Consider the following 23249-nt stretch of genomic DNA (forward strand, 5'->3'; position numbering starts at 1 on the left):
CTCTCTCTCTCAGTCTCTCTCTCTCAAATAAATAAATAAAATCTTAAAAAAAAAAAAGACAGTCTCTTCAACAAACGGTGTTGGGAAAATGGGACAGCCACATGCAAAAGAATGAAATTGGACCATTTCCTTACACCACACACAAAAATAGACTCAAAATGGATGAAAGACCTAAATGTGAGACAGGAGTCCATCAAAATCCTAAAGGAGAACACAGGCAGCAACCTCTTTGACCTCAGCCGCAGCAACTTCTTCCTAGAAACATCGCCAAAGGCAAGGGAAGCAAGGGCAAAAATGAACTATTGGGACTTCATCAAGATAAAAAGCTTTTGCACAGCAAAGGAAACAGTCAACAAAACCAAAAGACAACCAACAGCATGGGAGAAGATATTTGCAAAGGACATATCAGATAAAGGGCTAGTATCCAAAAATCTATAAAGAACTTATCAAACTCAACACCCGAAGAACAAATGATCCAATCAACAAATGGGCAGAAGACATGGACAGACATTTTTCCAAAGAACACATCCAAATGGCCAACAGACACATGAAAAAGTGCTCAATATCACTCGGCATCAGGGAAATCCAAATCAAAACCTCAATGAGATACCACCTCACACCAGTCAGAATGGCTAAAATTAACAAGTCAGGAAACAACAGATGTTGGCAGGGATGCGGAGAAAGGAGAACCCTCCTACACTGTTGGTGGGAATGCAAGCTGGTGCAGCCACTCTGGAAAACAGTATGGAGGTTCCTCAAAAAGTTGAAAATAGAGCTACCCTATGACCCAGCAATTGCACTACTGGGTATTTGCCCCAAACATACAAATGTAGTGATCCAAAGGGGCATGTGCACCCCGATGTTTATAGCAGCAATGTCCACAATAGTCAAACTATGGAAAGAGCCTAGATGTCCATCAACAGATGAATGGATAAAGAAGATGTGATATATATATACAATGGAATATTATGCAGCCATCAAAAAAAAAGAAAGAAATCTTGCCATTTGCAATGACGTGGATGGAACTAGAAGGTATTATGCTAAGCGAAATAAGTCAATCAGAGAAAGACAATTATCATATGATAATAAGGAATTTGAGAAAAAAGACAGAGGATCATAGGGGAAGGGAGGGAAAAATGAAACAAGATGAAACCAGAGAGGGAGACAAACCATAAAAGACTCTTAATCTCAGGAACCAAACTGAGGGTTGCTGGAATGGAGGGAGGTAGGAGGGATGGGGTGGCTGGGTGATGGACACTGGGGAAGGTATGTGCTATGGTGAGCGCTCTGAATTGTGTAAGACTGTTGAATCACAGACCTGTACCCCTGAAACAAATAATACATTATATGTTAATAAAAAAAATAATAATAATTTAAAATTCAGAATAAGAAACTTAATTTTAGTCCCACATAGCTTGCTTCAATATACATGAAAAATGTCTTAGTGAAGAATGTAAACACTGAAAAAACTTGTGGGTTTTTTTCTTGGTTTTATAATACTTTATTTTGGTCTTATTAAGGGGTTACCTGCCTCCCGTCTTCTATTTTAGATACTGAAAATGTCTTACCTTATGCTGAATCCACAAAGCTACGCTTAAAACGCTTATTGAGTAAATGAATTTGAATAGATTTAAAATAAACTATTGTGATGGTTAATTTTATGTGCCAACTTGACAGGGTCAAGGGGTGCCCAGATATCTGGTCAAACATTATTCCGGTATTTCCATGAGGATGTTTCGGGATGAGCTTAACATTTACACTGATAGACTGCATGAGGCAGATTGCCCTTTCTAATGCGAATGGGCCTCACCCAATCAGTTGAACACCTACATAGGACAAAAGAGCTGACTCTCCCCCAAATAACAGAGAGTTCTTCCTGCCTTCAAGTTGAGACAGGTTTTCTCTGCATGCAAACTCAAAGTGAAACATCAACTCTTTCCAGTCCCAAGCTTTCCCAGCTCTCAGACGGGAACTATATCACTGGCTCCAGCTTGCCAACTACACATTTTGGGAGTTGGTTCTGTTTCTACAGAGAATCCTAATACAGTTATTATTTGTTTTCAAAGTTTCCTTAAATACCCAGGCTTCTTTTAAGTAAACATAAAAGGTTCTTTTAATTAAATATGAAGTATCTTAGGTCCTTGAATTGTGGTTCTCCGAATTTCTTCCAGCTAATGAAGAATCGTAATTTCACTGTCAGCAAAACAGCTGAGATCTCAGGTATGTATTCAGAATCTATGCTCTATTGATAGCAACTCAGGCAGTATCGCCCCTAATGTCTCTGTGCCCTGGGGAGTATCCAATGCAAGCTAAGACTATGAGATCATTAACATCTTATTAGTGTAATGCAAAGTGTCAACATGAGATGAAATAGCAAGGATTAAATTCAAATAACAAGATTTCGCCCAAAGCTAAGGTGTACTCACCAACTATGAGATGATCACAGATCAGACGTGATTTTGTTTTCATTTCTGTAAATTTCTTTGGGCAGTATCTTTCCCATCTCTTATCCTCTACTGCCCTAGAGATTTGTATATAGTAATCTTTTCCAACAGTGTTGACCCCTTGGGAAATCAAATTGTTTAATAAACTTCTAGGTTGAAGACCAGTTCAAAACACTCAACTCTCTACTAAATAAGGTAATAAAAATCACCAGAGGTATAAAAGCTATTGGCAAAAATCTAAGCTTCAAAATACATGAAAAATGTTGGTGAAGAGCACACCCTTAAAATTTATATTACTAACCAGACAACATATACCAGAAATCTTACTTGAAACATCTAGACATTTTTTATTACATGCATTCTGGATGTTTTACTAAAGAACTTACTCATTTCCGGTGAGTAAAGGGGGAAAAAAGTACTTCAACATGTTTTCAATAAAAGAAGATGGCTGTGAAAGTAAAATACGGAGTTTGAGGCTGGCCAGGACAAGCTCAAGGTAAATTCTTTGTACTCCAGAGGTACTCAGACACTTCATCCTAAGATAAATGCCTTTTTCATTTTTTTGAAATGTTCCAACAAAAATGAATCGAGATTTTTTTCTTTTTTTCAAGGTTTTTTCTCATTTTTTCTAAAATAGGCAAGGAAAGAAATAGTGACCACAGTTAAGAACTCCTCTATTCGTATAGGAATGCAGAGTAATATATGGGTTTTCCTTGTTTGATTTTTGTGAGAGCACTACCTCAAGGCACAACTCCCTTACTAGCTCTAGTTAATCCCCAAGTACCCTTTCCTGAGCTCCAGTCCTACCCAGTCAACGGACTCCTGGGTCTCTATCATTTCATGCTAAGCGGTCTTGCTGATACACCAAACTCAGTGTATTTAAATATGAAGTTCTCCTTCCTTTCTCCTTCCTCCTTCCTGAAGCCTCTCTGCCCTATCACCTCCTTTTCTATAAGTCTGCTCCACCTTCAGCATCTCTCTGATGACTCTAACCACCATTCTCCCATCTGCCTAAACCAAAACCTGAGACTCTGCCTAGAGGCCTCCCTCTCTCTTATCCATCAACAACACAATCATTTTACTCTTCTAATTTTTCTGTCATCTTTCCTTAATTCTCCACTGATGCCCTTAAAAGAAGACAAACGCAGCCCTCATCATTTCTTACCTGGTTGCCTGTGATAAGCTCCTAATCTCTGTTCTCTAGCCCTACCTTCCTTCAACCATCTTTACTTTTTCTAATATAAGCATTCATTCACTTGCTTAACACAGTAGTTATTTATTGAACACCTACTGGGTACCAAGGCTCCGTGGTCTGCCCAAAGATGGAACAGTCGAAAGAAACAGACACAACTCCCTGCCCCGACAAAGCTTATAGTTACCAGAGGAAAAGAGAGAGTAAGCAAAATAAACCTGAAAGCATATTAATTATGCTAGGTGCTGTGGGAAGAATTAAAGCAAGGGAGGGGGTAGAATATGCTGGGAGTGGTTGTTATTTTAAAGTGAATGGTCAGAATTTCCTCATTGTGGAAGTAATTTTTGAGAAGGGAAAGGTGAAGAGAGGGAGTTATGAGGTGGAAGAGATCTCCAAAGAGAGGAAAGAGCAAGCAAGAGCCCTGAGGTGGAAGGGCACATGGAGTCCTTGAGGAAACAGCAGGTGCCAATTTACCCCGCACCAGGAACACTACTAGGAAGAGAGGTCAGAGGGAAAGTCGGGGCAGATCCTACAGGGTCCTGCTGGATAGAACTCTTACTCCACTTGGCGTCCCAAGAACAGACTATGGAGGGCAAAAATAAAAGTATCAAGCCAGTTAGAATACTGCTGTGGTATCTGAAACAAGCACTGATTGTGGTTTGATGGCTGGTAGTAGCGAAGGTGATGGGAAGTGGTCTGACTGAAGATATATTTTGAACGTACTGCCATGACCTTAGTTTCCCAGAAAGGTAGCGCCTGAGGCAACTGTGTTCTCAGAAGTAATTTATTTGGGAATGTCATCCCGGGAAGCAGGAGTACATGACCCAGGCTATGAAACAGGGAAGGAAAAAAATGGTGATTTGAGAATGAGTTATCTAGTTCACCCCCACTAAAAGTATTATGACACGAGTTTCAGTGTATCCATCCTGGGGAACAAAGAAGTGCTTCTCTCTCAGCTCCTGTCCCCCATCGGTCATTTCTGGCTGCCCATGGTAGCTATCTCCCTATTCCTTGCACGTGCTGCAGAGTGGTTCCGGCCAGAGTCTCACAAGCTACATCAAAAAGGCTGCAGGCAAGAGGCTGAGAGCTAAGACAATATCCAAGTCCACCATCAGAGAGCAGGGCAATGCCTTCACAGAACCGGCTGTTGCAACTGTGGCAGCATGAGGGGTAGTTCCAAGAGGATTCTGAAGTGGTCCACGGGGGTGCATAATATAGACGTCACCAAAATAACTGTCAAATGGACTGTATGTTTTATGTGAGAGATAAAGAAAAGCTAAGGATAATACCAAGGGTCTTGTCCTAATCAACCACAAGGATGGCACTGCCATTAACTGAAAGGGAAGACAATGGGAAATATGATTATGTTACTTCCTCCTTCAAAGCCCGTCATGGACCTACGCAATCCACTGGAAAAAGTATGTGCTTCCCAGGCTGGGTCCACACACACACTCATCTTCTGTCCCCTGCTTACGACCTCGAATTAGCCACTCACTACTCCTCACCTCCAACTCAGCAGTTAACACTAAACTCGGCCATCCTCTGGTTACACCTGCCCTCTTCGGTCTCTTTGGGATTTTGGTCATGTTGGTTCCCTCTGGGTGGAATCTGTTTACTTCCTTTCTTTGCCCAGATAACTCCTTATTAACGTTGAGTTGCCAACTCAGTTGACACTTCCTTTCAGTCAGATATACATCTATTTGTTCCCAAAGTATTCTTTGTATTTGTCTGCCTCCCCTCAGAATGTGACCAGGGAATATTTTCCTTGAGCTCACAAGGCACATGACAGCCCTGGAAGATACTAGGTGTGCAATAAAAGTATGATAAATGAAGGAACAAATTGCTGGCTTCTCCAAGTCACTATATGTTTATTTTAAAGATACAATATCCATGCCTCAAATCATCTTTCCATATTCACTCTTTCAATATTTTAATATACCACCTCATCCTCTGAGACAATGAAAGTTATGCCCAAAGTCATATCAGTATTTAGTAGGTCAACAATTAAAATTCAATTTTTCTGATTCCTATCAGAAAAGGTTATTGCTAAATAATGCAATATATGTTAAGAAAAAAAAAAAAGAAGAAGAAGATAGCAGGAGGGGAAGAATGAAGGCGGGGAAATCAGAGGGGGAGATGAATCATGAGAGACAATGGACTCTGAAAAACAAACTGAGGGTTTTAGAGGGGAGGGGGTGGGAGGATGGGTTAGCCTGGTGATGGGTATTGAGGAGGGCACATTCTGCATGGAGCACTGGGTGTTATGCATAAACAATGAATCATGGAACACTACATCAAAAACTAATGATGTAATGTATGGTGATTAACATAACAATAAAAATTAAAAAAAAAAAGAAAAAGAAAAGGTTATTGCTTTTTCCCCCAACTCCTGGACAAGACCTAAGTCTAATATGTTCTAGGATATATTATAGGATTAGGATGCTAAAGAGCAAAAACGCCTACTGCATTTTAATACCAATTTTCCACTTAAACATAAAAATAAGACCATCTGGAAGTAAAAGAAAATTGTTCTGGAGATCTTAAATCTTAATGACTTCTAAGGAGAGATATAATATAATCTGATTTTATGTAGTCGGCCCCATCTCAGACTTACAGGTAAAAGATCTTTTTCAACATGTCTATTATCTACAGGACTAAATGATATATTTAGTTAATGCTATTCATACAAGGCAGAGACCAGCAAACTTCTCATTGTACCTTCTTGGCTTCATTCCATTTTAATTCTGATGGAAAATGTGAGCACATTAGTTTTAGATTCAATATAGGTTTCTATCGGGTAAACTTCTTGGCCGACTAGATTTTCTAAACCTAGTCCTTCTCACTTGGAACAAATGTGTCATTCCAGAAGATGCCAACACATCATGTGTTACTGATACATAACGAGATTAAGAGGAAAAATGAAAACACTTAAAATGCAAAACATACTCGGGAAAGAATTACACAGCAAAGTGACCCGGAGAATGCCCTCAGCCATTTTCTGAAATTATTTGGATAATATCTTCAGGATTTAAGAGTACACCTAGGTCCTATTAAATCTACAAAATGTTCTAAGTTTAGGGAATAAAACGGCATACAAAAGAAGGCCTCATTCTATAATTTCCAGTGAATAAAAATCACTTGTCTGAAACTTCCAAAGTTCTATTAAGTCATTAAACAACTCTCATATTAAGTTACCAGAAAGTACAGACTAATATACCCTTCTGAAACGTGTGGATTAAATGAGATCATCAAACACTGTGGCATTTTTATACTTTCCTAAACTAAAATTCCTTTACTAGAAAAGTAAGGCAGAAGACCCTACTATCTAACTAAAACACTTACCGTTCCATAACTCTGCTCATAAATCATCCATGAATTTCCACTGCATGTGGGATAAAGTTCAAGTTTACTCAGCAGCAACATAATGTAGTCCAGTGGTTCTCAAACTTTAGCCACACATCTATATCACCTGGAGGGCTTACTGAAACACAGATTTCTGGACCCATCCCCCGAGCTTTTTGATCCAGTAAAGCTGGGGTAGGACCCCAAAATTTACATTTCCAATAGGTTCCCATGGAATGCTGAGGCAGGGACCACAATGTGAAAACCACCATCCAGTCACAATCTAGTTTTTGTGCGCTAACTTCCACTCCCCCACACAAACTTCACATCCTTTGATTTTGTTTAAACTATTCCAATTGCTCTTACATTTATGGGCTCTGAAGTTAGAAGAAAGAACTTTTACTTAACCTGTACTCTACAGGGCAACTGTATTTCAACTGTATTTAAATGCTGCCCCAACTATAGTCCAACTTACCCTGAGTCAGCTTTAGCATCACTTATTATTAAGACTCTGATGTACAAACCTCAAGGCCCTGAGTGGGAGAAGCATGAAACAAAATTCTGGGAAAATGTTTTTGTTATGACTATGAGCTCCTCCTATCTGAGAAGGGCTTGTCAGTGTGGGCAATTTCCCAACCACTCTAACCCCATGACAGGAAAGGCATTTCTGCTACATTAACAAGTAGAAAAGGAATGGGCACCTCTGTTTCAGGCTTGAGCCCTCCTGGACTATAGGCATGCTCTCTTTCCCCCAAGCCAATCTTTTAATCTGCGTAGGGAAAGTTCATGATAAAGGTTCATAAGCAAACTAATAGATTCCCACAAGGCCCAGACTCAGAATTATGAACAGCAGCTGTCCCAAGAAGATAACTTTTCCCCTTAATTGAGCAAGCAGGGTTGCAGGTGGGCTACTTGGCTACATTTTTAGCAAAGGAAAAATGATCTGAATTTAACAAGAACGAATGGTACCTCTTAATCACAAAGAATTTTTCTCATAAACCAACTAATAAAATGACAAAACGCCTCACTAAAATTCAGATTTCAGAGATAATATATTATTATAATTGATACCAGAAAAAGCAAACAACAGTCCGTATAGAAGCCCTATTACAACATTTCATTTGTAGAGCGTATTTTCTGGAGTCAAGGTCTTTAACAGGGAAAAGGAAAACCCATTATGCTTTCTAGCTAAAAGGGGGTAGAGTGGATTTGTACTTAATTTTGTTTCTAATTATCTCTTTTGTGATATAAAATTCCACAAGTATACAAAAAAAAGTTAGAGACTACTGGGTTCTTAAAACTAATTTTTTATAAAATCTTAACAGGTTTTTTATCACCGTGGAATAAAATATTATAGAAGAAAGCCAAATGAGCCCCTTCTCCCATTTTCCCCTGCTCTCATAATTTTGCTACTTATCACTCCTATGAATATTTTATGAGCTTTATAGAAATATAATCCACATGCCAAAAATTCACCACTGTAACATGTCCAATTCAATGCTTTTTAGTATATGTACAAAGTTGTACAACAGTATCACAATCTAATTTTAGAACATTTTCATTACCCCCCAAATAAGCACCATACCCATTAGCAGTCACTCCCCATTCTTGTCCCCAGCCCCCATCCCAGGCAATTTATGGCTACTAATCTGCTTTCTATCTGTATTGCATTACCTATTCTCGACTTTTCATAGAAATGGAACAATACAATATACGGTCTTTACTTCTGGCTTCTTTCATTTAGCATAATATTTTCAAAGTTTATTCATATTACAGCATATATCAGTTCTTCATTTCTTTTCATTGCTGACTAATATTCTATTATACAGATAAACAACATTCTATCCATTCTTCAGCTGATGCTGTTAAGAACATCTGCATACAAGTTTTTTGTGGACACTAGGTTCTCATTTTACTTAGGATATATACCCAGGAGTGAAATTTCTGGGTCACAGGGTAACTAAATGTTTAACATTTGGAGGAACTGCCAGACTGTTTTCCAAAGCGGCTGCACCATGTTATATCCTAGAAGTAGTGTATGAGGGTTCCAATTTCTCCACATCCTCAACAACACCTGTTATTATCTTTTTGGTTACAGCCATCTGAGTGGAAGTGGCATCTCATATGGTTTTGATTTGAATTTCACCAATAGCTAATGATATTTAGCTTACTTCATGTGATTATTGATCACTTGTATATATTCTTTGGAGAAAAATCTATCCCGATCCTTGTCCATTTTTAAGTGGGGCAAATAATCTTTTTCCTATTAATTTGTAAGAGTTCTTCATATAATCTGGACTCAAGTTCATTATCAGATACATGATTTGCAAATGTATTCTCCCATTCTGTGGGCTCTTTTTTCATCTTCTTGATCGTGTACTTTGAAGCACAATTTTTAATTGATGAGATCAGTTTTATTATTTTTTTATTGTCACTTATGTTTTTGGTGTCACATCTTAAACTATTGCTTAATCTTATGAATATTTCTATATAATTACTATCTAGATCAATAAATGATATTTCATTCCTCAATATGATTGAAGCTATGTTCCAAGTATTAATGATAAGGGTTCCCATTTATCTGCATCCTTGCCAAATGTTGATAATCTCAGACCGTCAATTATTTTGCCAGTTGACTGTAACCTGCTAGCTCATATTATTTTTAACTTGCAGACATTCACACATTAAATGATAAGAATGCTGACATTTGTATTCTTGGGTTTGTGAATTATAAAATCACAATGAGGTATGTCAGTGACTATTAGATGATTAGTATTTAAACTAACTATAAGAATGCTGCTTTCTTCTTTACCCCTAAACATTTCTGATGATTTAGTAGATAATAAGGTAATGATTCATTGAAAACCACAGGAATAAGAAACAAAGACTCTAGACTAATAAGTAAACATTATAGAACTTTTGGAGGGTAATTTTGCTCAAGTATCTTGAAAGTACAAATATGTGATATGACATCCTCAGCAGATCTTTAAAACCCCTTAAGTAGCAAATACAAGAATCAAAACAAAGCCACAGGACAAATGACCAAGTATTTTCATTCCATTTGCAAAAAAAAACCCAGTCTGGATTCACAATTACTGAAAAAACAGTCAGTGGAGAGGTAGAAAAATTATGATAAACACTACAGAAATTTTACCTGGTAAAGACAGTTCATCAATTATTCTAAAACATTCTACAATAACGGCCCAAAACCATAAAACCAAATGTGTAAATCTAAAGGATCCCAGTACAAATGACATCCTACAATGGAAAGGAACAATAACCTTGCAATTTTAGCATTAAGAAATAAATCTGTAGAGGTGTTAGCCCTCACTCTTGAGGTGTAAAACTGCAGATCACATTTCTTGTTTGCACTAATAGCTACTCAGGATATTTTACAAGTAATCTCTAGCTTAACATTTGCAGGAAATCTTGGGAAGAGGAAAAAGAAAAGGATGCTCCATTCTTCAATGCAGGATGCAAATTTTTTTTCTAAAAAATAACTCAAATATGTTCCTAACTTTGTCTTCTTTTCACCTCAGATGGTAAGGTACTGCAACTCAGAACTGTGTATAATTTGCATTTCCATAATACTAAATTAGGACAATCTAAGTGTGGTTGAACATAGCGTACTTTTTACATTAGCATGTATTCGAGTAGGAAAACCAAAGTGGAGATTATCAGTTCTGAGTTTTATTCACACACTGAAATATTTATTCATGGTGGCGATTGTGTGTGTTTTTATGTTTCTTAAATAAAATGTTCATGTGCCAAAGGCTTTGTTTCTACTTTCTAAACATTCAGCCTGAATAGAAATCCTAAAGTCAAATTTAAACGTCATTCCCAAAAGAACACGAATGACACCTGGAACCCCAAGTTCTGGGTTCTGGCTCTAGAAGTGATAGACTTTAGATAAGTAATCTCACAACTGTGTGCCTCACTGCCCTCACTTGTGAAAATGAGAAAACACAAGGAGAGCATTAAAATTAACTAGGTCTTTTTAAAATGTAGGTGCCTGTATCATATATTTCTGCTGGGTTTACTTTAGGTTGTGCAGATGTTTGTTTATATAATGGCACTTTATTTTCTGTTAAAGGAAACCTTCGGCTCCATCATCCCACACACAAACTACTTCCGTTCTTACTTGAAAGGAAATTCCTTTTCAAGGTTCACAGTACATTAGAGACAGCTGCATTGCTGAGCTTCCTCCAGAAACTTTAAAAAGTTGCAGATGTAGCTCATGCATGACATGGATCATGGAATGAGACAATGTGAAGCATTGAGATTGCCCCTTCTCTTACCCTCTTTCAATGTTATATTCGCTGGGGTGTTGCTCACCTACATTAAGTGGGAATGTGTGTGTGTGTGTGTGTTTATTTTAAATCAAGTCCCTGAGAGAAGGCAGGAGCTCTCTAAAGTGACTATCTTGAGTGCTAATTTCCAAAGCAAGATAAGGTAAAAAGTACATTTCCAGTTAATGACATTTTAACAACAGACCGTCACTACCTATTAACTTCCAAAGAGGCAATCCTCACATCAACCACACATTCCCTGGCTGTTTCCATATTGCCCTGGAACTCAAAAGTGTTTGTCTGGAAAACTCAATTCTGAACTAAGAACAAGTAAAAGAAGAATACTAAACTATGGTCATAAGAATTCTGGTATGGGGCTTTTTCAGCAGAAGCAAAGGAGAGAGTTATGATGCAGTTTATGTTCAGAATAGCCCCCCAGATCGCTATATGGCCAGGAAGACAAAACTATTTTCATTGGGAATAACATGCTGACTGTAACTGGAGGTGGGTACAGGGCTCAGGAGCAACCGAACAACAAATATGGTGCTTTCTGAGGATAGTTCACAGAGCCAAACTCTAAAAAGATTTCCGGGAACCTACCAGGTGTCCAGTGACTTTTTTGGAGACAGAAATTAATTAACGTATCTGAGAAAGAAAGAGGATATTTGGGATTCTTATTTCTGTTTCACTCTCCCAGAAATCCTTCAGTTCATATTCGGATTGTTCCAAGTAAGTTAAGACTTACTATCCCTTCTTCATCATTAGGAGCAAAATTTTAATAGTGCTAGAACCACTGTTTTATTACACAACAGGTCACAATAATATAATGTTTCCTGAAAGAACATCTAAATTGGATATGACTTAAGCCACTTTCGAAACAAATTCTGACAATTCCTTTTAAACACTCATTAATAAAATAGGTTCTTCTTCTGGTCAGAAAAGGGAGTTTAGAGGTTCTGTCTGTAGGTAAAGAATGAACTGAAATTTACTAACTCCAATCCATGTGTACAGAACCCCTTGGGGTAGCTTAATCAATTGCAGCTTTCTGGACTCGGTTCTGAAATATTTGACTTAGTAGCTCTGGGATGGGGTATAGGGAACTGCATCTTAAAAATGATTTCGTGATTCTGATGTAGGCAATACGGTGAACCATGCTGTGAGGAAAACTGCAGACTCCTTGTTTCTTAAATGGATAACTGCACGTTGCTCACTGGTTGATCCTCAACAGCCACCGAGCGAGCCTTCAGCCAGTGCTCCTCGAAACACCTGCGGCCAGTCAAGCCAGAAAGAGGCGGAATATCACCTGATCCTGAATTCAGGTCTCTTCTACCACACTGCACCAAGCTGCCACAAAGAAAACACATTGGCCAACTGCTATATTATTGTTGGCAAGCACCAAAATTTGCTCAAAACCTTTACAAATGAAACCCAGCTGCTTAAGCTCAATACCAGATGTCTTCTACAATGTGTGGCTTTGATAGAGTAAATTGAGCATAAGAAAGAGATGAAATATATGAAAATCTAATTTGCAAGATGTTTGTCATTAAGTCTGTGGAACAAAAGAAGACAGAAAATTGTATTTTTCAATGCAAGAGGTTAAGTAGGGGAGATTAATAATATTCATAATAGCTAATAAAATGCATGTTATGGATAAACTGTTAGTATTCGTTCACAAAATCCACGCCAAACCCAATCTCCAGAAATTCCCACTGAGAGAACGTCATGCGTCTGTGAAATCACATGATTGAGCATAAGCGTCCTTTTCCTTTAGACCCACTCCCCAATTTGAACACGTTTTCACTCAGGGCCTAGGAAATTAGGTAGGAAATATTTAGTGATATTCTCTGATTTCAATAAACTGTAATAATCCTGTGAAAACATCCATATAAGAAACATATGTGTGTGGCTATGTATATGGTGGAGGTAAAAAGGCAATCTGTTTAGCAGCCTCAATTAAGTGCCTCCCCCCCACCCCCCCACCCCCGCTTCTGCTGTTACCATGTCCCCCGAATGCTCTGTTGTTGTTTCCAGACCACTGCACAGGTCTCAATAGCTTTGGCAGATTTCAGAGACCACGTTAAACTCAGAAAGCCACTCAAGTATTCCGCCAATGAGCTGCTGCACAGTCCCTCACTCAAATGAGCTGATGGTTCATGGGTAAATACAGCATATTACTTCTATAACATTAACCTTTTTAAAAAAAAAAATTGAAACATAAAAAGATGTTGTAATGGAATATGAAAACAATACTCAACTGAGCATCTTAACTCTAACCAAGACAAAAGCTGGGTCAGGATTTAGCCCTGTAAGAAAGTACATCATTAAAATGATATGCAATTATAATTGGCAAGTTACTATTTTTTCCTATTGGAGAAAAATGTTGTTTTGGTTTTCCTTTAGACAGAAATCAAAATAAAGCTAAACGCTTTAGCAAAGACATAGTTTGATCATGAATATTTCTACAAACACAGTAACAGAAGGATAATTTCCCGCAGAGTTTCCAAACCAAACCTGGCCTCAGGTTTCCTGAAGCTCCGCTGCTATCGGCGTTGGCATAGTTTATATCTGAAGGTAAACAAACAGGCCACACACAAAAAAGTAAGATTTCTTGTTAGGTTCAATTGCTTCACATGCCGCTGGTATCTCCTCAGTGCAGTTCCCACATCACAGAAGTTCCACAGATGATGCAAAAGTGATGTAAGTCACTGTCTCCTTATACGTTAACACTCCCGTTAAAATTGTGAAGATACTAAGATGAATATGGGACATCATGTACTATAGGATACTATGAACCAAAGCCAGTTTTCTGCACGTACTCGTGAAGTTTTTAAAAACCTCATGAATTAGATATGTACATCAATTTTCCTCTAGACTCCAGAAGGGATCAAAAGCATATTTTCAGACACTAAACTCCCAGAGTCCGAACAAATGAAAAACGTATACTGTTCGCCTAAAACTTGTGGCCTGTTTAAGGATCGTAAGGCAAAATTTACAAGAGGTTCTTTGTGAGACATAAGCTTTACAACTACCTTTTTAATAAAGGAGTGAAAATTATATGCAACATTCTGACAGAACTAGTCTTCCAAGTGATGACACTACTTGTTTTATGTATTATTTTTGCCACCGTCTTGATATCTTGAATTTTCTATAGCATCTTTTTATATATAGAGAAAAAAAATTCACACCATTTCATTTATTGCAAAAATAATTCTGTAGAAACTACAGAAATATATTACCATTATTTTTGGTAGTAACATTTCCTGGATACCAAAGTTCATATAAAAATATTTAAATGTTTTTTATAATTTTTCTAAACATACAGCTAGTAAATAACTCAGTAGCCAACAGGAATTCATTTATAAACAAGAGTACTAGAGACATTTATGTCACTATTACAAATGACAGTAGCAGCTGTATTAGATGTTTCTGATTGTCAATCTAATCTAACACTTCTTCCAAAAAAAAACTTCTCCTTCCCACAGTGTCTGTTGTTGGGTGGCCATCTTGGTACTGACTGACTACATACATCCCAGCTGCGTTACATAGGATTACTCTAAGGGTCAGCAGCCAATCAAATTCTCTCTCCACAAAAATTAGAAATAAGAGACAGTGAAACATTTATCAGTTAACTCTATAGAGCTAAATAAAAAAGGTCCTGGAATAACAGTGAACGAGACTGATGAGTATGGCTAGAGAGATAGTCTCTATACATCAAGCATTGTGCTATGCCCTGGGGATACAGCAATAAATAAAATGGGCATAGCTTTTTCCTCTAAGAAGCTGAACTTCCAGCAGGAGAGTGGCATTCATAATGACAAGTCATGATATATACTATAAAAGAAATATGAAACTTACAATGAGGGCTTATATGAAGGGGAGCCCATTTACTTTGGATTGTTAAGGAAAACTTAGTGACATTTAAGCAAATGGATAAGCAGAGTAGAGAAGCGAAAAACTGTCCAGGCTCTGGAAACAGAATATATATGTGAAACACCCAAGGAGATAAAAGGTTTGGATGATTTGGGACAGGGAAAGACCGATGGGGCTGATGGTCAATGTTTAGGGAGATGAGCTGGGAGTTAGTGGCCCTTGGATACCAAGGCTAGCTGGCCAGGTAAAGATCTGGTTTTCAACCTAAATGCAAGAGGTCTCCATTAAAGAATTCCAAACAGAAAGAAGGAAAGAGACAGAGTCACATAGAGGAAAGAAGAAGGGAATGTCCATGAGGCCCCTCAGAGACACAGATGAGTAGAAGCTCAGACCTTTGCGGCCTCTGGTTCCCATGAGGCCTGTGTTCCCCTCAGCTTTTCTCTATATCTCTACTCAACTTCTTTCTCTACTTAAGTTTCCATTCTTTATGACCAAACTATCAATAACAATAATGTGATTTTATATGAAAAGTTAACTACTGAAGGAATGTGACAAAGATGATATCAAGCAGAGAGATCAGTTAATCCAAAAGCCACAGTCTCGCCAATGTTAAAAGAAAAATGGTGGGGTCTAAAAACAAGATTAAGGTTAGTCTGAGTGCACAGTCACAAAATCGTCTTTAGAGATTTTAATATGAACATTCCCACCAAAAAATCCACTAAAATGGAAAAGGTAACTATTTTACAGATTAAAAAAGTATAATAATCAAGACCCTAAGAGTCCATCTGAACCCAAAATATCGCAAAAGAAAGCTTGATAGGCCATTTAACTGATTAAGATAATTTCCCTATAATTAATTGCCAATATACTTTGTCTTATTTAAGGATTTTCCCCATGTCCTGTATGAATTCTAAAATTAGGTATGTATTTGAAAAATTAGGGAACAAAAAAACATATTCATAATTTGTTCCTGGCAGTTCTAAGTCAATAAAAGATTTGTAAAATGTTATTTCAGAAAGAAAAATGTCATTTCAGATTCAACTGGCTTACAGAGGCCAAAAAAAAAAAAACTTATTTGAGTTACTCTGATCTAATACTATTATTCTTCCAGAAGCCTTCACGTATTTGTAATTTAAAGATTAAAAATTATGTATAGATACACACACACACAAACACACAGCTTACATATATGGTTGCCACCATTAAAGAATATAACTTCCTGTAACAAAAGTAAAGCCAAATAATTGGAGTCTGTGCTCAACAGTTGTGTGAATGTCTATTATCCAATATACTCTGAAGAATTTAAGTTGAGAACTATAGTTTAGCCACTTTCCTCCCAGGTAAATTACCACAGAGATCAAATTTCTTACATCTGTGATGCTCACCACAACTTGCAGTTACTGCCGATTAATAGCCTGAGATTAATTGTTGGAAGTGCCACATAATAGCTGTAGTAGAAAACATTTTAAACACAGAACCACATTTATGCACTTAACAGCTGTGTTGGTCTAACAGTTCAGATTTTCACTGTATTTTGCCATATGGTAACAAGGATCATTTTTCACTTAAAAATATTACCCAAAATTGATGCCCTATAGCACTATTACCATTCTCATTTTGAAACCACACATTCTCAGCCCATGTCTGTTATCCTCCTGTCACTATATTCCCTCTTTGTCTTAATTTTAGTTAAAACATTTCATAACATAGTTTGTTTTTTTTTTAAATGAGTGCCAACCAGATCAAACACAAGTATTATAATAGGAAATGGAATAGGACCCGGCAATAAAGAGGCAGAATGTAATATCTGGGTTCTATAAAACTGTAGGAGCCAGGAAGACTGGGACTTATTTTTGTTCACTAGGCTTGGGGATTTTCCTGTATTCAAAAACAGCTGATTACTACTTCCTATCTCACCATTTTTCCCTATAACTCATTTTTGATGTAGAATTATTCCTAAGGACAAAAAGTTGGCTGCCAATTTTGATTTTAATCTGATTGCTGTAATAATCTATGATCATGATTTTATGGAGGGGGAGGGGACTGTAGAAATGTTCACATATATATTTAACAGGAAGCTAAATAAAAATCTCACCCTTTTAAATGCCAGAACATGAGGCCCATCCATGTCAGGAAAGGCACACTGTTGCCATCAATGTGTTAGAACAATAAACAGAAAGAGTCCTTTAGTTTTTAGGTCTGTCAGTTGATCACATTTATAACCTCCCTAAATTCCTTTGGCAGAACTTAAGAAGAATAGTAGTGGCCAAAGTGATACTTTAATACTGTTTACCTATTGCACTACATTCACCATGATTGCCTGTGATTTTCTACTATGTTTTACAAATGAAGGGGCAGCTCAATCCTCAAAAGAAAACATTTCACAAGGAGAAATGAACACTGCAGATTTTCACCACGCCAGGTCCTATTTTCACTTTTAGAAAAATGCAATTCTACATTTCATGATTCTAGCTTTAAAAAAATCCATTTCTGAAGCAATCACAATGTGCCAATATTAAAAAAAACAAAGTTCAAATCTTCTACCAAGATGTACCTTTGTCTCCCTTTTTCTTAAGCCTGTGTGTCCTCAAGTGAAACATTCTAGGACTTAAGCAATGATAAGATTTAGGCTGATGAGTCACCTACCCACAGGCCACCCTAGCTATTCTGTTCCAAGTAAGAAGAATTCTCCTTTCCACTCACTGTGACTCTACTGAGCTTTGTTCCATTTATGGTATAACTGGAGTGTTGTACATATTCCTTCCATATAAAACTTTTAGGTTTCCATATGTTAAACTAACAAAATACTTTTATTAGCCAGATGCTCACATTCTCCAAATGTCTCAAGTTGTCATTTTGAAATACATCTACTTTTAAGAAGGATTTAAGGTCTCAGAACAATATTCTTGGCTTTGCCATTCACTGAAGAATCATGACCACTTCATTTTTCTGTATTTTCTATTTATCATAAGTTTTGTGATCATTTTCACTGAAATACATGCAGAATTAATGATAAAATGTTACAAGTTATCAATGAATAATAACTTTGATAGTCAAAGTTGTTTAGTCTTGATTAAACTACTAGTCCTTGTCTATAGCACATTCTGTCTTCATTGGGGCAAAATCATAAAAACCATGGAGCTTATTTTTTGTAAAACTATTATAAAAGGTTACAGGTAGAGAAACTCCTTTTAAAAAAAATTAAAAGTTCATTTGTGACAAAGCTGGGAATATACATCGGGATTTAGCATGTTAATCACACTAAGGTGAGTTATCAGATTCTTTTAAAATCATGTCTTAATTTACATTTCCAGCTTGGTTGTCCCCTATTCCTGCATAAACTATTAATAATAATATGAATAGTAACAAAAGCTTAGGAAATACTATGTATTACAGACACTGTTCTAAGTGCTTTCCATGTACTTACCCATTTAGTAATCAAATCAACCCTATAGCAACACACACACACACACACACACACACACACACACACACGAAAGAGCCCTGGACAGAGAATTTAAAAAGACTATGTTAACTAGAGGAAGGCAAGGAATGTCCCCGGGCTTCAACCTCCTCACCAGGAAAGTAAGACAGTTCTCCAGTATTATTTTAAGGTGTATTCTAAGCCTAGCATTTGTAATTCAAAAATTCCGTGTGTAGCATATGGCTTCTGCTTTTTATTGATATAAACCAATAATGAATTCAGGTATTCATATTTTTCAAGAAAAATGCTAAAAGACTGAAAAATTAGCTTCAGGCAATCAAGAAATAGTAGTAGCATGAATAGAGGAATAAGAATTTCACCTCACACATATAATTCTTTGAGCTTCCTGGAACATTCTTAAGAAACAGTTTCCCTGAGGCTTTACTACTGTCTTCTAGAAGGCACCATATTATTATAACAATTTTTTGAAAATAAATTAGCACATCAGGTAAATGAACTACCTAGTGTTCCTTCATAGCAATACAAAAAACTCCTTTGGGTTACATTTACCCATGCCAGAAATTAAAAGCTTTCTTTCATAGAGCCAAGACACAACATATAATATTGTGGTAGTGCCATGGAATATTTGAGATTATGAAAACAGGAATCTTATAAATGCCAATCAAAAGTACATGCCAATCGGTAATACATACTTCCCAAATAAATAGTATTGCCAAACTGGTTCTATAAAGTGCATTCACAAGGACATGAGGTTGAACTGTAAATGCATTTCCATCTCATACATATTCCTTTTGTCACCTGGCTTAATTTTATATAGTAACTCTCTCTTTATCTCCAACTTCATGACTCCCTCTTTGCAAATCACTATCACAGAGAGTTGTTTCATAATGTTATCTTTCCTCTATTTTGAAAATAGTTTATCTGCTTTTATAATTACTCTTTTATTTAAAAGTTTAAAGTAACTTTTAAAAATTGCCATCCTTTTACAAACTGCCATCAACTTTATACAAGAATCATTCTGGACAAAATGATCATTAAGCAAGCCCCTGTTCTGAAATGTGGACAAACATCTGATATATTCACAATTTATAATTATTGCTATTATAAAACTGGAGATTTACTCAAGGCATCTACATAAAAGTTGTAATGAACTTCAAAGTTAATTAGCTAACCTATAAAAATCTAACAGCATTCAAATTTAAATGATCAAAACAAAGTTTATTAGAATTATTTTTGTAAATTCTCCTCATACAAACTGTCTCAGTATGTTGACAACCGCCTTCATATTCAAAGTTCCAAACTGGACTGGATTGAATTCTTAATTACTAGAGAAAACAAACTTTGAATACCTTTAAAAATTATCCTCATACGCTATCTAGTAAGCTTTTGCTCAAATAGAAAAAAAGTAGTAAAATTACAGAGCAGTTGGAGGATGGGGACTGGAAATGTTTAGCCACTGCACTTCTGCCCAGAACTTTCCCTTCTGTGATAAAAGCCACACAACCTGATGTTAACGCAGCCCCCTGTCAGCACTGTACCATGGGGCACTGATCTTCTTACCCCTCGTGTGCATAGACAGAAGAATGAGCAAGGAAATGTGAAGCTGCCAGTTTAGTTCTTCCAGCCAACCCATTGCGCAGGAGAGCAGTAAATGTGACCCGCCTGTTTCAGCCTCCTGTTTCTTGCCTTTCCTTCTTTCACTGAGCCTTCTCTCTTGCCACTCTTGTCAGAGCTTCCGGCAAGCCTGCCAGCAAGCCTGAGACAGGACCGAGAAAGACAAGCCTGTTACAAACTGGTTCTGTCACCACAGAGACTTCAACCGATCACCTCGTGGGGAGGACAACAAAGGGCGGTGAGGACCCTGAGCTGGATTGTTTTCTTAAGAAAGGAGCCTGACCCAGCTGCCCACACAAGGGCCGGCGCATGCGGGGGGATTTGCTCTGCACTGGCCACGCCAAAGCCCCCCAAATCTCCCAGGCAGCTAGGAAGTACACGCATCTGTACTTTGCTGTCATGAATTAGCTTACTTCTTTTGTCAAGGTTTTTTTCTCTTCTCTTGCTGAGAATTGTTCACTGGGAATTGTAGAAAGACAAGGAAAAATAAAATGCTTTCTTTGATGAAATGATAGAAATAGTGCAACACACGAAAGTGTCATGTTAGGACAGTTTTCTCACATCACTATTTAAATAATGGAGCAAATACCTCTGAATCAAGTGCACAGACATGAAAAAGGGTCCTATGTAAAGAGTATCTTCAATGACTATTTCAAGTTAAAGTATTCCATTAAGCTATCAACTAATTTTAAATGACTAGAGTCTGAAGTTTCCTATGTAGAAAAAGTACTGTGAACCTAACCGATCTTATTAACATAAGTTATTCAATTTTTAAGATTTTTACTGTAATCGTGTCTCAACATAAATTATGAACAGTTTGTAAAATTCCATTTTCAATGATATCCTGAGTGACCTTTTTTTAATACTAAAGAACTTTTTTGAAGTCTATTTGTTGTCCTTGACTCTGGGAACTGTCAATACTAAAAGAACAGCAAGAAATATAAATGAATCGACAGTATGTGGAGAAACTACAATGTCACCATAGATACAAACAGAAGTAGTTATTAAATGCCATCAGTTTACATGATAAAGAATTTATGTTAATGAAACCAGAGACATATTTCAATGATTCTATCTCAGATACCATCGGAATGTGTTTACTTGATATTTTAAAAATTCTTTTCTTGGAAAAAAAAATCTCTGCCATCTTTTCATTCTTAACAGGCACCCACACCCCTCCACACATCCCAGCACCTCCCAGCACTACCCTACTGGGTACCATTCAAATCTACTCTCTAGTTAGGAACACCAACAATTGCTTTCTATGAATTTACAAATACTACTATCAATCCAATGCCCTCGATTCACATTTTCATGAAATAAAATGTAACAGAAATATAGTATCTTTAACAATATATGAGATTTTGGAATATCCTAAACTTAAGAAACTATACATTTTGCATTTCACAGAAGCCATGCAACGGACTTGTCAGAAAACTGTAAGTCGGGGGTGGTATCATTTCAGTATCATTTACCCACATCCCTTTTAGCTAAGAAGGGAGACTGAGGCATACTAAAATGAACAAGAGTGACCAGGAGCAGAGGGTAATATGTGGGAAAAGACGACAAAAATCAAGCAATAGAATCTCTTGTTCAAACCTATATTCGGCTCAGAGCCACATCACAACATGGTTCCACTGCCAATTTGGAACCCAGCCTTGAGCTCTGGGAAGACGAGTGAATGGCTGAAATGTGGGACAGCTCCCACTGCTCGCATTTCCCCAATATGAGTATCCATAAATGGTTCAAAGCGTAAAGGGAGAGCTGTTGCTCCCTCCCTAGAATCCTATTTCAGTTCAAAGCAATTCGTATCAGCAATCATTTCTAATTTTGCACTATGTGCTCGCTGAAATAAATGTACTCAAGAAGTTTACAATGCCACGGCAAAAGCAGTATACATAATAGAGAACTGTGAAAAATGTAACATTTTAAGATGAAGTGTCCTCAAATGGAATAAAGATGGAAAATCAGAGTAAGAGATGGATTAGAGTGGGCCAAAAACTGAAGGGAGAGCTGGACGCTGAAATAAGAATTGAATTTATACAGCAATAGAGGAGATGGAAAGGAAGAAATTATATGAGCAAGGATTAGAGGTAGGATTAAATATTTCATTTGTGTAATAGCATGAGAAGAAAAATCTTACTGGAGCAGACAGCTCCTATTAGTAAATGGCTGGAGAGAAACCTAGACAGAGTGGAACCAGACTGTGCAGGATTCAGAACGTAGATTACAGAGTTTAGACTATATATTACATAAATAACTAAAGGCGTTTGAACACTGACTGGCTCAATGAATTAAAAAAAAAAAAAAAGGTTTAGAATTTCAGCATATAGGATGAGTCTCTGAACCTGAATTTCTAACTCTGTGAGGAGAAGTGAAAATCAGAAGCATGAGAGGCTCCTACTTGGTCAAGCTTTTTGGTAATACAGATTTCTTTCTTTCATTTATAATACTAAGAAATTCAAAATGAATTTACCCCTATTAATTCCCTCCATTTTGCCTTTTATTGTTTAATATATGCTGGGTGCCAACCACGAAAGAGACGCTCTATAAAATGCATAATGAGGTTCCAGACAACGAGGCTCAAAAGATATAATAAAACTCTTATAATGTAGATCAGAAATCTGGCTTAGCAAAACAACCCCGATTTGCATATGACTTAAGCCGTTCACCCTCCAGTACACACCCAAGGAGGCTTCAAAGAAAGCTCTGAGAGAATATTAAGGGAAAGGTGTTCATTTGAAAATATACACATGAGAGAAAGGGCAAGGAAAGAGAAAAGGAGGACTACAGCTAGGGCTGCCTGTATGAGTAGGCTGTGCAAGGCTACCTGTCAACTGTCAAATTCTTCAACAGACCTGCTCATTCTAGATTTATGGAGCCTGTGCTCTGAAGTAGAGAGCCTAGTTCTGCTCTTGGACAAATATATAACCTTGGACAAGTCATGTAAACTTTGTTCTACACGTTGGTCATTATCTAACGTAAGATTGTTATATAGATTATACAAGGATATGAGTATTAATTAATGAATACGGTGCCCAGAACATAGGCAG

The 23249-nt window shown here is 37.2% G+C and overlaps 1 protein-coding gene across 4 annotated transcripts in view; it reads right to left on the minus strand.

The window, feature by feature from the left end:
* Positions 1-23249, minus strand: part of BMPR1B (bone morphogenetic protein receptor type 1B) — a 387076-nt gene that overhangs the window by 83080 nt on the left and 280747 nt on the right. The window contains exon 1 of one of the 4 annotated variants that reach the window (XM_006733540.3): positions 20143-21645. The exons of the other annotated variants lie outside the window; for them this stretch is intronic. Within the exon in view, the coding sequence (XP_006733603.1) occupies positions 20143-20215 (73 nt within the window). The 5' untranslated portion in view covers positions 20216-21645. Of the gene's footprint in view, positions 1-20142; positions 21646-23249 lie in introns of those variants that run through there. 4 annotated transcript variants of the gene reach the window in all.

Source organism: Leptonychotes weddellii, chromosome 2, assembly GCF_054177405.1.
Source record: "Leptonychotes weddellii isolate Sample4059 chromosome 2, ASM5417740v2, whole genome shotgun sequence".
Taxonomy (NCBI): domain Eukaryota; kingdom Metazoa; phylum Chordata; class Mammalia; order Carnivora; family Phocidae; genus Leptonychotes; species Leptonychotes weddellii.